At 52.8% G+C, this 15,585-nt stretch overlaps 1 protein-coding gene across 8 annotated transcripts in view; it reads left to right on the forward strand.

Annotated features, from left to right (window-relative positions):
• The window catches only part of MYO9B (myosin IXB), an 84,954-nt gene that overhangs the window by 41,131 nt on the left and 28,238 nt on the right, over nucleotides 1–15,585 (forward strand). For all 8 annotated transcript variants that reach the window (XM_059389343.1, XM_059389340.1, XM_059389344.1 and 5 more), the window contains exons 3-10: nucleotides 2,246–2,340; nucleotides 8,042–8,104; nucleotides 8,575–8,674; nucleotides 8,942–9,042; nucleotides 10,661–10,790; nucleotides 12,240–12,329; nucleotides 13,769–13,885; nucleotides 14,234–14,368. In XM_059389343.1, the coding sequence (XP_059245326.1) occupies nucleotides 2,246–2,340; nucleotides 8,042–8,104; nucleotides 8,575–8,674; nucleotides 8,942–9,042; nucleotides 10,661–10,790; nucleotides 12,240–12,329; nucleotides 13,769–13,885; nucleotides 14,234–14,368 (831 nt within the window). The remainder of the gene's footprint in view (nucleotides 1–2,245; nucleotides 2,341–8,041; nucleotides 8,105–8,574; nucleotides 8,675–8,941; nucleotides 9,043–10,660; nucleotides 10,791–12,239; nucleotides 12,330–13,768; nucleotides 13,886–14,233; nucleotides 14,369–15,585) is intronic.

Consider the following 15,585-nt stretch of genomic DNA (forward strand, 5'->3'; position numbering starts at 1 on the left):
GGGCCAGGTTTCCTCTCTGGGGCTCCTCCTTCATTGTTAACACTCTTGCTGGGTGACTTGGCTGTTGCCTCAGGGCCCATTCCTGGGGTCTGGTGCCACTGTCTTGTTCCAGAACTCTGTGGAACGGAGCCAGAGGAAGTATCCCGGGCCTTCCCCCAGCAGACGCTTTTTTATGGGGCTTCTGCCTCCGGATTCCACACCAGAAGCTCTGATCGTTGACCCCCCCCCCCCCCCCGGGTTCTTTTCCCTGCAGAACGAAGTCTTTAAGAAAATCCCAGTTCCTCTCTGGGTCAGCACATCCCCTGGTCCCCGGGTCCCCTGCAAGCCTGACCATCTCTCCCCACCCTGCCATCCTCCCTGTGCCCCACCGGGCCCTCAGGCACCCACGCTCAGCCCCAGCACCCCTGCAAACCTTGGCCACTTCCTCCCCACTGCCCTCCTGCCTGCATAGCCTCCCACACAGCTCAGCCTTCTCAAACTAGAACATTGTTGGCCCTTCTCGTGGCCATCGAGCTTCCCTTTGTGCATCTGAGCAGGGCATCACCCCGCCCCCCAGATCACCCCTTCTTTGGCCCCCGGAGCCACAGGGGCTTGGACAGCTGAGCGCCAGGCTCTGTAATCGCTTCTGCCTTTCTCCCCTCCCCTGCCCAACCACACCGCTCCCACCTCTGCCAGCGTCTTGCTCCCTGAAACAGAGAAACCGCCCCCAGCACCTTCCTTGCCCTGAGTCTCCCCCTGCCCCCGCCAGGCTTTTTCATACCCTCTCCCTGTCCACCCCTCAGTGGTGTTGGGTACTTCATGGAGAGAGGTGTCACCCCAAGAACCTGAGCCGCGTGTGTTCTGTGTCTTAATCTGGGTAGTGGACACATAGGAGGCCCAGGGGGGACCCCACTGAGTCATAGACTCCATGCTCTGCATACTTTGCTCTACATATTGGGAATAAAGCCCCGATTCATGTCGCAATGAGAATGAACCCCAGAAGCATCCTGCTGAGTGAAGGAAGCAAGACAAAAGGCTCCCTCTTGGGCAAAATATATCCCGAACAGACAGATCCATAGCGACGGAAAGCAGGCTGGTGGCTGCCAGGGGCTGGGGAAGGCGGGGGGCGGGGGGAGAGTGACAGCTAATGGAGATGGGGGGGTCTGCTTTTGGGTTGATGGACATGTCCTGGAACTAGATGGAGGTGATGGTTACACAACATTGTGACTGTACTAAACGACACTGAATTGTTGATGTTTAAATGGTTAATTTTATGTGATGCCAGCTTCATCCCAGTCAAAAAATTCGTAATGAACCGGCTTGTCCTCCCACAGAATCACAGGACCCCTCCAGGCGGGGACCTGTCTCCGCTTCTGCTCCCCGCCAAGCCCGCTTCATCTTCTCCTGGGACCCACAGCCCGCATCAGCCCAGGGCCCACCAAACTCCTTCTGGAAAGGGCCACCCAGTAAATACGTTCAGCCTTACAGGCCAGAATGGTCTTTAGTATCGTTACGCGGCTGCTCGAGCCTGAAAGCAGCCGCGAGCGAGCCGTGAGCGCACAGGCCTGGCCGCAGGCCGATAAAACTGTTTCTAGACACTGAAAGGTGAATAGAATTTTCATATGTCAGGAAGTCCTACTCTTCTTGTGTGTTGTTGTTGTTGTTGTGTGTGTGTGTGTGTGTGTGTGTGTGTGTGTTTTGAACGATTTACAAATGTAAAAACCACTCTTGACTCGCACACGATCCACAAGTAAGCAATGGACTGGACTTGGCCCATGGGCCAGAGTCGACCCTCTGAACCACAGTAGCAGAAGAGTGCTGTTGATAAGCAGTCTTCATGTCTGACACTCAAAACCTGAACCCCTCCCACAGCCCAAACACAGAGACAAAGTGTGTCGGCACACACATGGCTCATCAGGGCCTCTGGCTGACTTCGGGCAAATTGAGTGTTCGTGACTCACACCCAAGGGGACCTCTGAGGTTCTGGGTGGCAGCGCATAGAAATTTCATCCTCATGCTCTGAAACCCTGTTCTTTTTTTTTTTCTTTTTTTTTTTTTTTAAGATTTTATTTATTTATTTGACAGAGATCATAAGTAGGCAGAGAGGCAGGTAGAGAGAGGAGGAAGCAGGCTCCCTGCTGAGCAGAGAGCCCGATGCGGGACTCCATCCCAGGACCCTGGGATCATGACCTAAGACAAAGGCAGAGGCTTTAACCCACTGAGCCATCCAGGCGCCCCTGAAACCCTGTTCTTATCTTCCCCACAGGCTTTCGGAAACGCCAAAACGGCCCACAACAACAATTCCAGCCGATTTGGGAAATTTATCCAGGTCAACTACCTGGAGAGTGGCATCGTGAGAGGGTGAGTTGGAAGCCGCCAGACTGCGGGCCACTGGCCTTGGGCTGGGCTCCCGGGCACGCCTATGAGGAGGGCCCAGCTTGGGAGCTCAGCGTGGAGCTTGTGGCCCTGCAGATACGTGTGAATTGTACGGGGAAGCAAGTGTGGTTTTATTTAAATCACTGATGTGAAGATCTGAGCTGTGGGTCAAAGGGAGGGGCGGGAGGGGTGGGACCTCTGTCCCCAGGTCATCGAGCATGGACCCAGGTGCCCCAAAAGCAAGTGCAGTGAACTAAAGGTGCTAGCAGCATGGAGCTGCCCAAAACAGACAAGGACACACCGAGCTATGTCTTGGTCTTAACGAGGTTTTGAATTCGTGGGCCTGGGGATGCCACAGGCAGAGTTGATGTGGACTGGGGCAGTTGCCAAATGGGTGCCCCTTTAGCCAGGAGAAGACCTAGTAAAGCTGGGTAGCAAATCGAAGTGGCTGCCCAAGGAAGTACTGAAGGTTGGTAGATGGGTCGATGGGAGAGAGGGAAGGAGGGTAGATAGATTAATGGATGGGTTTGGGGGTGGGGGTGGCGGTGTGGATCCATGGATGGTTGGATGGATTTGTGGGTGGGTGGGTGGGTAGATGGGTAGATTCATGAGTTGGGTGGATGGATGGATGGATGGATGGATGGATGGATGGATGGATGGATGGATTTATGTGTGGGTGGATGGACGGACAGATGGATTCCTGGGTGGGTGGGTGGGCAGACAGATAGATTTGTTGGTGGATGGGTAGATAGATGAGTAAATTCATGGATGGGTGAGTGGGTGGCTGGATAGACTTACTGCTAGCTGGGAGAATTCATAGATGGATAAATTTGTAGACTGTTGGATTCATGGATGGGTGATGGATGAATGGATTAGGTAGATGGGTGAGTGGGTAGGTGGGTGAGATGGGCAGTGGGTAGCTGGATTGTGAAGTTCATTGTCTGGTGAAAGTTACACCAGACCAGCATTTTGTGCCGCAAATGTTGAGTTCCCTGGGTGGAGGCACAGTTACTTCAACTAAACGTATAACATGGAGATTGCATTCGTTACTCTGTGCTGTGGTTATGCTTATAAAAGTCTGGCAGCTTTGCAAAGAGTTACTGTTCTCAGGAATTACCTATTTTGTCATCATATTTAAGTCATAATGTCATTTCAGAATTCGGTGCTGTAGGATTTTTTTTTCTTTCTAAAAGTATACGGAGGAGTTACAGCTGGTTAAAAATGTAATTGTGATTTTTTTTTTAAAGATTTTTATTTATTTATTTGACAGACAGAGATCACAAGTAGGCAGAGAGTGAGGCAGAGAGAGGAGGAAGCAGGCTCCCTGCTGAGCAGAGAGCCCGATGCAGGGCTCGATCTCAGGGCCCCGAGATCATGACCTAAGCTGAAGGCAGAGGCTTAACCCACTGTAACTGTGATTTAATACTACATAATGTTTTGGGTTGTTTTTTTTTTTTTTTTTAATATGCGAAGGTCTTATGAGCTGATGAAACTCTTTCAAGGTAAAAAAGAAAAAAAAAAAAAGACATCTTGGCACAGTCTGGGGTTACTCGAAGGGCTTATCCCTGCCTCAACATTCTGGTGCAAGGTGCGGTGGGAGCAGGATTTATACTGGTTCCAAGTGATACTCTGAGCAGCCCACTTGTTCCATATGAGGAGGAGACCTGAGCACCAGGAGAAGGCTCCAGCATTTCAGGAGAAGTCCTCAAGTGGCAGAGCCTGGGAATTGGGTACAAAGTATGTTGGTTCTTCTGTCCATCTAACCTCACTGGTGATCATTTCAAATGACAATTCATATTCAAGACACAAAAAGGAAGGTTGTTTTCTCGCATCCTTCGGTCTCTAGCCTCATTCCTTTTTCCCACTGCTGAGGCTCCAGTGGGCAGTGGTCTAGGTGAGAGACCGCCCCTCCCCCATAAATGGCAGTTCTGCTCCAGCCCCTCAGCCCCCCACAGACCATCCAGTGGTCCCCCCAGCTCAGTGCTGCTGGGCACCTGCATGGGCTTGGCCACTCCCCCACCCCCATTGCGGGGCCTCTGACCAGCAGGAGATGCCCAGAGTACCCTGTTGGGCACCGACACAGAATTATACCCCATCTGCAGTTCCCGGGGCTCCCTCAGGGGGACAGAGATGCCAGAAGGCTGCTTAGTATCTTCCTGGGTCCCGGCTGGCTCTGCAGCCAGGGGCCAGACTCAGGATCTTTGCTCCCCGCTTGCTCCTCTCTGTGGTCTCTGTTTGGTGTCCCAGGGCAGCCAGAACAAAGTGCCGCAAACCGGGGTGCTCAGAACAATAGAACTTTATTGTTTCACAGCGCTGGATGTTGGAAGCCTGAAATCAGGACATAGGCAGGACAGCCCCCTCCCACCCGCCTCCCGGAGGCTCCAGGACAGGATTCTTCATGCCCTCCTGCAGCTTCTGGCAACCCCAGGCCTTCCTTGGCTTGTGTCCATATCCCCCCATCACGTGGTCTTCTCTATGTCTCACTGTTCTATTCTACTTCTTAGGACTTTGCCCTGGGATTTGGGGTCCACCCTTATCATGGAGGATGGTCATATCTCTCATATCTCCATGTGCCTTCCCTTAATTACATCTCCAAGACCCTTCTGGGGGTCACTCTTACATCTCACATCTTCCAGGGGCCACTGTGTGACCCCAGCTTTCAGCTGTCTGGTACAGCCCGTTCCGCTGGCTGCAGGCCCCCCCCCCCGCATCAAGCTCTGGGCCAGAGGCCCTGGCTGGCTGAGTCTTCTAGACCAGCTTTTGAAAGTCCTCTCTCTGTGGCCTCAGATTCAGGAAAGGAAGTTCCACCTCAGCCCGTGACCGTGGCCGGCCCACGCTCCGAGGAGGAGGTGTACTTCCTGTCCAGGGAGTGGCCACGGCCAGCTGGGGAAGAGCAGGCCCAGACCCGGTTCTGCTTTTGGGGAGGTGACACTTCTCAGTGCCATTTCCTGTGGAGGCCAAGGGTCAGGGGCAGTCCAAGCCTTCCTCCAGTTCCCCAATCTGCAAGGCCTCGTCTTCCTGTGGGTTCAGTGGCTCCGTGCTGGGGGATCCCTGGCCCCCTATGAACCCCGGTCGGGGCCAGGGCCTTAAAAATGATCAGGGAAAGGATGGGGCTGTCACCGCCAAATGGCAGCTCGATGTCAGTAAGGGGCACTGTCCGTCCTCCCCCTACCCGCCTCCGCCGACACAGCACAGGGAATTGGCCACAGGTGGAAATTCCAACAAGAGTCTGATTCTAGAACCAGATGCGGCCTCCCTCCCCATGAGAACAAACCACCAATAACTAAAATAGCTCCTCGCAGGGGGAAGGGATAGGAAAAAACAGGGGTTTGGAAGAAGAGAGGACACAGGCCAAGTCCATGGACACCCGCCCTTGCCTGTCTTATGTGCATGTGTCCCAGGCAAGGCTGTAGACAGGAGACTGCCGTCCCAGAGAGGGAGGCAGGTGGCATCCAGCATGCCGCAGCCCAGGGGCCCAACACTGTCCCCCAGGCCTCCCTCCCTGTCAGGCACTATGTGCCCCTCCTATAAAACAGGATGGGCTCAAATGAGGGTGTCCTGCAGAGCTGTCCAACTCCTACACTTGGTGATGGTGGAACCCATGAAAGACCAGCCCCTCCAGCCCCAGAGGGTGTGGAGGGAGCAGGTCAGGTCCCCGCCGGGCCATCTCCCTCCCATGCAGTCCCATGCAGCAGGTGACCTCTTTAATCTTCAGTATCTCACCTTTCAATGGGAGCCGGTGCCCAACCCCAGCGTGGAAGGATTCAGGACATTTAATCCCTACAGAACAGTGCTGAGAAGGTCACCGTCAGTACTGCCAGCATTGGGAGCGTGGCTGTAGAGGTCCCTGGCCCCTGGCCCAGAGCCCATGAGCCCGTGGACCCCTGCCCATCAAACATCCACCAGGAATGAACGGGTAAATACAGTGTGCCGTGTCCAGCCGTGAGAAGGAACAGAGTTCTGTTGCACGCGATGACATGGCTGAGTCTCAGTCCTCAGGCTGAGTGACAAGGCAGACACACAGTATATATACTGCAGGGCTGTATTTCCTTAAAGTTCTAGACAGTGCAAACGGATCTACAGTGGGGCTGATCAGTGGCCACTCAGGGATGGGAGGTGGGGAGGGGTGACCAAGGGCCCAGGAAACTGGGTCATGGTGGTGGGCACACAGGTGTCTGCCTGTGTCACAACTCATCAGTTCACACGCCTCTAGTTTATGTCCATGACCACTGATGGAACAAAATGGGAAACAACCCAGTCAGGTCTTCCCACGTTGCACACTTCAAGTGTGTGCAGCTTGTATCAATAACGAAGCTGTAAAAAAAAAAATGAAAATGAATCTGTTTTCTTATATTTAGATTTTTTTTTAAGATTTTATTTATTTGACAGAAAGAGAGAGCACAAGCGGGGGAGAGGCAGAGGGAGAGGGAGAAGCAGGCTCCCTGTAGAGCAGGGAGCCCAATGTGGAACTCGATCCCAGGACTCTAGGATAATAACCTGAGCCGAAGGCGCCCCTTAGAGTTAGATTTTTAACAGAAGAAGCATTTAATTGCTGAGGAGGTGGTCAGTACAGGGGGCCGCCTACCTGTATTGTTTGTGAACACGTGGGTATAATCGCTCCGGTTCCCGCCGCCTGATGGGGTCCCCCCAGGATGCTCCTGGAGCTTTCCGAGCAGTGATCAGCCTGCATCTGGTCTGGGGAGCAGAAGTGGCCAACCCAAGTTCCTTATTTTTATGGACAGCAGTCATAGGATAAGGCAACACTTAGGGTGATTTTTAGGGTAAGTTATATTTTCAGGACTTTGATTATATTCGCAACATTAGGATTATTGGTTTTTGTTGTTTTGTTTTGTTTTTGGGGTTTTTTTTGAGATTTAATGTATTTATTTGAGACAGAGAGTGTGAGAGAGAGCCCAAGCAGGAGGTAGGGCCAGGGGCAGAGGCAGAGGGAGACCCAGATTCCCTTCCTGGAGCAGGGACCCTGATATGAGGCTCAATTGCAGGACCCTGGGATCCTGACCTGAGCTGAAGGCAGATGCTTAAGCAACTCAGCCCCCCAGGGGCCCGGGGCGTGTTTTCTTTTTTTGTTTGTTTCTTTCTTTCTTTTTTTTTTTTTTTAAGATTTTATTTATTTATTTGAGGAAGAGTGAGTGAGAGAGAGCATGAGAAAGGAGAAGGCCAGGGGCGCCTGGGTGGCTCAGTGGGTTAGGCCGCTGCCTTCGGCTCAGGTCATGGTCTCAGGGTCCTGGGATCGAGTCCCGCATCGGGCTCTCTGCTCAGCGGGGAGCCTGCTTCCCTCTCTCTCTCTGCCTGCCTCTCTATCTACCTGTGATCTCTCTCTGTCGAATAAATAAAATCTTTAAAAAAAACAAAAGAAAGAAAGAAAGGAGAAGGTCAGAGGGAGAAGCAGACTCCCCAAGGAGCTGGGAGCCTGATGTGGGACTCGATCCTGGAAGTCCGGGATCATGACCTGAGCCGAAGGCAGTTGCTCAACCAACTGAGCCACACAGGCGCCTGGGGGGTGATTGTGTTTCTAAAGGTGATTTAGGTACCTGAGTTGACCTTGCGTCAAAGGCCATCAATCTACACCCACCGGGCTTTGTTACAGTAACAAATGACTCCAGTTCTTCTAGAAAACTCATCAAAATACTAACATCTCGTTCCTTCATCTTCCTTTTAATGATAGGGCTGTTGTTGAAAAATACCTGCTTGAAAAGTCCCGCCTGGTCTCTCAAGAGAAGGACGAGAGGTAGGAGGACGCGTCCTCGGTGACCCATCGCGCGGGCCTTCTTCCCCGCAAAGCAGAGAACAGGTGTTTTGGGCCTGCAGGAGCCAGTGCCGATCTCCCAGGACCAAGGCTCCTCTGTGGCTGCAAGTTTTGGGCTCATAACTCTGAAGCCACCTTTGTTAAGCTTATTTTTGTGCCTACCCCTGACTTTTACCCAGAGTTCATTTCCCCCCTCACCCCTCCCTCCCCCACAGTCCCGCCTGCTTACATCTACTCACAGGAGAAGCTCACGGTTTAGTTTTCTTTTTAAAACATAGTAAGAATCGACTTATTATCTCAAACTGGTACATATTTGAGGTGCTTCCCCGCCCTCCCAAACCCCCCGCCCCCCCCCAGCGGTGGTCCCCACAGCAAAATTAGCAGTGGTTTGAACAGGAGTTGTGGCCTGGCCTCCGAAAACAAATTTTTTTTCTCCTCACTTTGACCCACAGGAACTACCACGTGTTTTATTATTTGTTACTTGGCGTCAGCGAGGAAGAGCGTCAGGAATTTCAGCTCAAGCAGCCTGAAGATTATTTCTACCTCAACCAGGTAAACAGCCCTGCGCCCTGGCCACAAACGCCGCCTCTGTTCCCCACGGGCTGTTTACGCGCCGCCGGGAGGTCAGAGGCTGTCTGCCTGGGCCCTCTCCGGCCCCCAAACCGACTCCAAGGAGGCCCAGAGGAGGCGGCATAAAGAGGCCCATTCATTCCCCACCGTGTCCTGAGCCCTGCCCCAGCAGTCCCAGCCAGGATCACTCTTGCATGCCGCCCGTGTTGGCCCAGAAGTACCCAGAGTGCCACCGACTTTGTTTTTCAGCATAACTTGAAGATTGAAGATGGAGAAGACCTAAAGCATGACTTTGAGAGACTCAAGCAGGCCATGGAGATGGTGGGCTTCCTCCCTGCCACCAAGAAGCAGTAAGTGGCCAGGCTGGCCGTCCCACCTTCTCGTGCGTGGACTGCCTCCCCACCACCACACACACACACACACACACACACACACGCACGCACACACACACATCTTGGACTCAAAGGCCCCTCTCTGAGAGCTGACGGACACCCCGGCAGGAGCTAAGACGCTAAAGGAGGGCAGCCCGATGACCATGAGCTCATGGAAAAGGGCATTAGTCAGTAGCCACTGGGAGATGTCAAACCACGGGGCTTTTGCCCAAACAGTTATGATGGTGAATTTTACATGATGTGTATCTTAGCCACAGTTAAAATTTTGAAAAACTTCTTGGAAAGCCGCACAGGTTCTCGCCACATCTGCGTGCCGTTCGGCATTGCCCAGTGGGAACGGCTGGGCGCTTCTCAGAGGCCACAGATCCGGCCAGCGTCTTCAGAAAACTGTTTGCGGTTTCTGCAAGAGCTGCGTCTGCCCGATGCTAGCCGTGCACGTGCGGACTTGAAGATATGCACGTGGCAGCCCTGTTATTAACCACCAAAAAGTTAGGAACCCTCCCTCCAACACACACAGACATAAGTGCTCATTGGCGGTAATTAAATAACTTAACAGACAGCTGTGTATCGTGCCGGGCTGGCCAGACTTTCTGCAGAGGGCCACAGAGTCCAGTTTTCAGTTCTGGGGGCCAGGCGGTCAGTGTTGTTCTCCTGTGTTTACTTTTTTTAAGCACTCCCACCCCCGAAAAAACTGAAGAACATTCTTAGCTCTGAGGCTGTCCAGTAATGGGCCCTCAAGTGCCGCTCCCTGGACTCGACACAGGGCAGTGGTGCTCAGTGGGAGTCACTTCTGCCCCCCCCCCCCCAGGACAGCTGGCTGTTTAACTCTGTCTGACTCTGTCCAGACACATTTCTGGTGATCACACTGCATAGGGGAAAGCAGAGAGGGACGCAGCTGCTGATACCTGCTGGGTGGGCCAGGGATGTGGCTCAGCGTCCCATAGTGGACAGGACAGCTCTCCACAACAAAGAATGATCCAGCCCCACGAGTCCGCAGGGCTGAGGCTAAGAAATGCTGGGTTGCAGCACTGAGTGTGACCCAGCCAGGACAGCTCAAGCAGAGCACCCCCACATCACAATCTTCCAGGGGGACAGGCCTGATACAAGGCCATAGGATTTCACTGACACCAAGTTCACGGACAGCGTTAGGATATGAGGGTAGCTCTTCCTTTGCGTTAGGTGAGTGGGTTCCGCTCCTTACAGGGAGGTGTATGTTTTCTGACAGCTCATCAAACTCTACACATAAGAACTGTTGGCTTTTTTTGGCCTGTTTTTTATGCATGATGGGTTGGGGGGTTTTTTGCATTTTTTGTGTGTGTGCATGTTAGGCTTCCATAAGAAAAATTTTAAGCACACCCACCCACCCCCAAAAAACCCACAGAACACCCAGGAGAGCCATCTGTCTACAAAGTCACTTTCCACAAAGGTCCCCAACAGTGAGATTGGACCTTTTTGAAACTTCAGATGTCCAACTGATCTTGGCTGGTTGTATGAATTCAGCCCAAGTGGCTGGAAGCGTCCGTCGTCTTACGACTCTGGAAACCACCCCCAACCTAGGATCCTTTTGCTCTCCTAGGATTTTTTCCGTCCTCTCAGCCATCCTGTACCTGGGCAACGTCACGTACAAGAAGAGAGCCACGGGCCGAGACGAAGGTCTGGAGGTCGGGCCCCCTGAGGTGCTGGACACACTGTCCCAGCTCCTGAAGGTACACCTCCCTGCCCTTGGCCACAGTGGCCAGCGAACACACAGAACTTCCTTCCTGCATGGGCCACACTTCTATAAACCGGGGCGTCTCTGCCTGCTTCCTCCCCACAATCTGTGCAACACCTCTTCCTTGGTTCCCTTTTTCTCTCTCTTTTTTTTTTAAATTGAGGTATAATCGTCACACAGCCTTATGTTAGTTTCAGCGTTACGGCAGAACGATCGGGTGTTTGTCTGTATTGCAAAACGATGACCACAGTAAGTCCTGTTAACATCTGTCACCACACATGGTTCCAGGATCAGTTTTTTCTAGCGAAGAGAACTTGGATGATCTTCTCTCTTAGCGACTTGCAATTATGCCACGTATTATCCTGAACCGAAGTCCCCACGCTGAACATTACGTTTCCGAGACCTTTTTCTTTTACAACTCGAAGTCTGTTCCTTCTGACCCTCTTTGTTACCCAGTTCGCCCACCCACCCCTGCCTGTGGCAGCCGCCAATCTGCTTTCTGTATCAGCTTGGTTTACTTTGGGGGGTTTTGAGAGGGTTTTTTGTTGTTTTTTTTTTTTAATTCCCTGTACCAGCGAGAGCATACGGTATTTGTTTTACTCTGCGTGACCTCTTTCACTTAGCGTAATGCCCTCAAGGGCATCACATCCCTTCCTCCTTTCTGAAGGACAACCGTCTCCCCGCTCCGCCCCTCATGGGAAAGGCCCTTCGAACCCAGACTTGGATCAGCGAGGTCATGTGCGCATTGGACCTGCCATCCCTTTCTCCCCCGGCCCTTGTCAACCCCCTAGTGGGCACTGGGCGGTGTCTGAGGCCCTGGGGGGTTGTCACAACTCAGAGGAGCTGCTGTCCTCTAGGGGGTGAGGCTAGGGATGCTGATTCACGCCATTTAATGCCCAACACAGCTTCCCTGCAGCCAGGAACAACCTGGCCCCGAGCATCCGTGGTGCCCAGAGAAGTCCTGCCCTTTTCTTTCTGTTTTCTAAGCGTGCCTCCCACCTGTGGCTCGTGTCTGTGTGCAGGATTCCTCCTCTTTTGTGTTCATGGGGATGAGTGAGCAGGCCTGCCAGGAGATGGGGGCAGCTTTCCCTGCCCTGCTCTCGCTGCCTCCGGCTTGTGGTGGGGGCTCAGTGGTCAGGAGGGAACAGGCCAGGAACACCCACTCCAACGGCGACATCTGTGAATGGCGGTTGCCAGGCAGCACACAGGCCCACAGGGACCTCCCCCCGCCCCCGCCAGACCATCCTTCCGGGGCCATCGACTAAGCCTGAGCACAATCAGTCCAAAGCACACTGAGCATAGCGCACAGGACGGGGTGGGCTTGGAGCCCCCTTTCTGGGGCAGCTGCTAGAGGTCCTCCTGCCACCTTCCTCGGGCTTCCGGCCTTACCTCAGGGACGTGAGGACCCACCCAACGAGCCTTCTCTCCCTCCTCGACCTTGCAGGTGAAGCGGGAAATCCTGGTGGAGGTCCTAACCAAAAGAAAAACGGTGACAGCCAATGACAAACTCATCCTTCCCTACAGTCTCAGCGAGGTGAGCACCGTCCTGCGCTCCCGCAGGAGGCCAGGCCACAGACCACATGTTGGGATGGGGGCTCTGGGAACAGCAGGCCTGGAGAGCCTTTTCCGTGTCTTTCAAGAGCCGTAACAGTGGCTCTGCTTCTCACATGAGCTCATGCACGGCTCAGAGCAGCTTCTGCGGCACACGTCAGCCCTAGGGCCAGAACTCAGACCACCCATGTTCTGCTTGGTGTTTCCATGCCGGTTCTCACTAGCTGGGAACGGCCACTTGCAGCCCGCAGCCCAAATCCAGCCCACTGCCTGCTTTTGTAAATAAAGTTTTATTGGTATTGGCATAACCACACACACACACACCCTTTTTTTTTAAATATGCTGCTTTGCTACTGTACTGGCTGAACCAAGTGATCATTACAGGGACCATGTGGCCCTTCCAGCTGAACATACTGACCTTCTGGCCTTTAAAGTTGGTTGACCTCCCGCTGCCCCCCACCCTGCCCCCAGGCTAGAGCATGACCTTTACAACCATTAAATGCATCCCTGAATCTTGATAGGGATCGTCTCTCCAGCCTTTGCGCCAGCCAGGATGTTTTCCTTGTGATGGGTTTTTTTTTTTTTCCATTTTTACATCTGAAGAGCAGTGGGCCTCACAGCCTGACTGGCCACAGGAAAACCCCAAGCAGCAGGGACTTTTAGCTGGTGGTAGAAGCTGCTTGGGCATCTTCCACCAGCACCAGGGATGTTCTGAGCCCCCACAGGCAAAGGTTCCCTGAAACATTCTGTAAAAGTTGTTACAGGACCACCTGAACCCCCAGCAGCATGGCTGCCCCTGAGAGGCACGACACCAAGGGACAGATACCAGGTGTGGGGCCCTGTATCCCTCGGGGCCCAGTTTCCACAACCTCCCAGGAAAGGCAAAACCAGGACATGTGTTCTAGATCTTAATTGCAGCCAAGCACATCTGTCACAAGTCAGATCTGAGTACATAAAGAGAAACAGTTTCTTGTATGTAAATTACACCTCGTTAAGTCTTTTTTTTCCCCCTAATTTAAAAACCATTACTGCTTTCAATACATATGATGGCATCTCTACGATGCTCTCAGAACTGCAGGGGACCTGGCTTCCCACCCAGGTCGACCTCAGGGCTGGTTCTCCCCCACGGGCCAGCTCGGTGTCCTCCCTGAGCCTGTGTTCCGGCCTCAGCAGTTCTCCAGCTTGCTCGGGGTAGTGAGTTGGCTCATGAGAGAGCCTTCGCTGAACATTAGGCTGCCGGGTCTGGGCTTTGTAGTTGGTGCTCCGCTGTGCAGGGGTAAAGTGCAGAGCGAGAGGGGGCGTGTCCAGGGAGTGGGGTGTTCTTCAGAGTCACAGCCTCCATCTCCCCATGAGTGCAGACCTCTGGGCGGTGCAGCGCAGGGCCCACATCAAAGTGTGACACTCCCCGCTGTGTGCCCACAGGCTATCACCGCCCGCGACTCCATGGCCAAGTCCCTGTACAGCGCTCTATTCGACTGGATCGTGCTGCGGATCAACCACGCCCTCCTCAACAAAAAAGACATGGAAGAGTCCGTCTCGGTGAGAGCCCGCGCCCCTGCCTGCTCCACCAAGCAGAGCTGGGGACGGCCAGACCCTTGGGTGTCACACACCCTCGGCAGATGGCCTGGGATGTCAGGGGCCAAGGTGGCATAGCTTGGTGTCAGGCAACGGGCCAGTTGCTCCAAGGGGCAGGCCCAGGGAACGGGATGGGGTGCCGTTCTCAGGATCCGGTGCATATGAACACACGGCGCCCCTTGTTCGCATATTACAGATTCCAAGGCAGCAACAACAGAGCACTGGGGCGAGTGCAGAGCCCGCATAACCAAACAGGTCGCGTCCACCTGTTAAGAAGGACCCACTGGTAATGACTGTTTTCTGTCTTCACAGTGCTTGTCCATTGGGGTCCTCGACATATTCGGATTTGAAGACTTCGAGAGGAACAGTTTCGAGCAGTTCTGCATCAACTATGCCAACGAGCAGCTTCAGTATTATTTCAACCAGCACATTTTCAAACTAGAACAGGTCAGGAAATGCCATCTTGTTGCCGAGGTAGCCCAAGGGGGGATGGAATGAGCCAGAACCGGGAACTCCCTCGGGGCTGTTTGCTGGTGAACCAGCCCTGGAATCTTTCTCTACAGAAGAGAAAGTCTGGGGAAACCTGGCCCAGCCTTGGATGAGGCAGACACTGGGGGCATTTTTGCCCATGGGTCAGTTTTATACCTTCTTTCTGCTCAGATGTGAAAATCCATCCAATGGGAGAGAACTAGAGAGGCCATGTAAGGATTTGCTTTGGTCAACACTCTGGATAATCTGTCTGCCATGGTTCCTCATTACTACAGTTACCCGTCTTTACCCAGGTGTTACCTTCACATGGGCGATCTGGACAGGGGGAAGAAGAAAAAATGATGGGCTTATGAATAATTTAGCTGATTTTACTATAAAACTTTACTTCTAGCTATTGAGCCCTTGAAACGTGGCTGGTCCACCTTGAGTTGTGCGGCAATAGTGAAACACGGCTGATGACCGACGCATCGTGCAAAAGAAAAAATATAAATTGCCTCACTGGTCATTTTTACATTGATCACATGTTGACACGATCATGGTTTGGATATATTGGGTGAAACTAAGTATATTATTAAAGTGAATTTCACCTGTTTCTTTTTAATTTTTTTTTTTTTTTTAAAGATTTTATTTATTTATTTGACAGAGAGAAATCACAAGTAGATGGAGAGGCAGGCAGAGAGAGAGAGGAAAGCAGGCTCCCTGCTGAGCAGAGAGCCTGATGCGGGACTCGATCCCAGGACTCTGAGATCATGACCTGAGCCGAAGGCAGCGGCTTAACCCACTGAGCCACCCAGGCGCCCTTCTTTTTACCTTTTAACTGTGATTATTAGAAAATTCCAAGTCACATAGGTCACTTGCACTACATGGCCTCATATCACTCGCATTACTGGACACTGAAGTTCCAGAGCAGGGGCAGCAAATGGCTGCTCACGGGTCCAGGCTGGCCCCACGACCTATTTTCATAAATAGACCTTTATTGGCACGTGGCCACGCCCACTTGTCTTTATCTCATCCGCAGCCTCCTTCACGCTGCCGCAGCCGAATCTTTTTTTTTTTTTTTTTTTAAGATTTATTTATTTATTTGGCAGAGAGAGATTACAAGTAGGCAGAGAGGCAGGCAGAGAGAGAGAGGAGGAAGCAGGCTCCCCGCTGAGCAGAGAGCCCGATGCGGGACA

This window comes from Mustela nigripes, chromosome 2 (assembly GCF_022355385.1).
Source record: "Mustela nigripes isolate SB6536 chromosome 2, MUSNIG.SB6536, whole genome shotgun sequence".
Lineage (NCBI taxonomy): Eukaryota > Metazoa > Chordata > Mammalia > Carnivora > Mustelidae > Mustela > Mustela nigripes.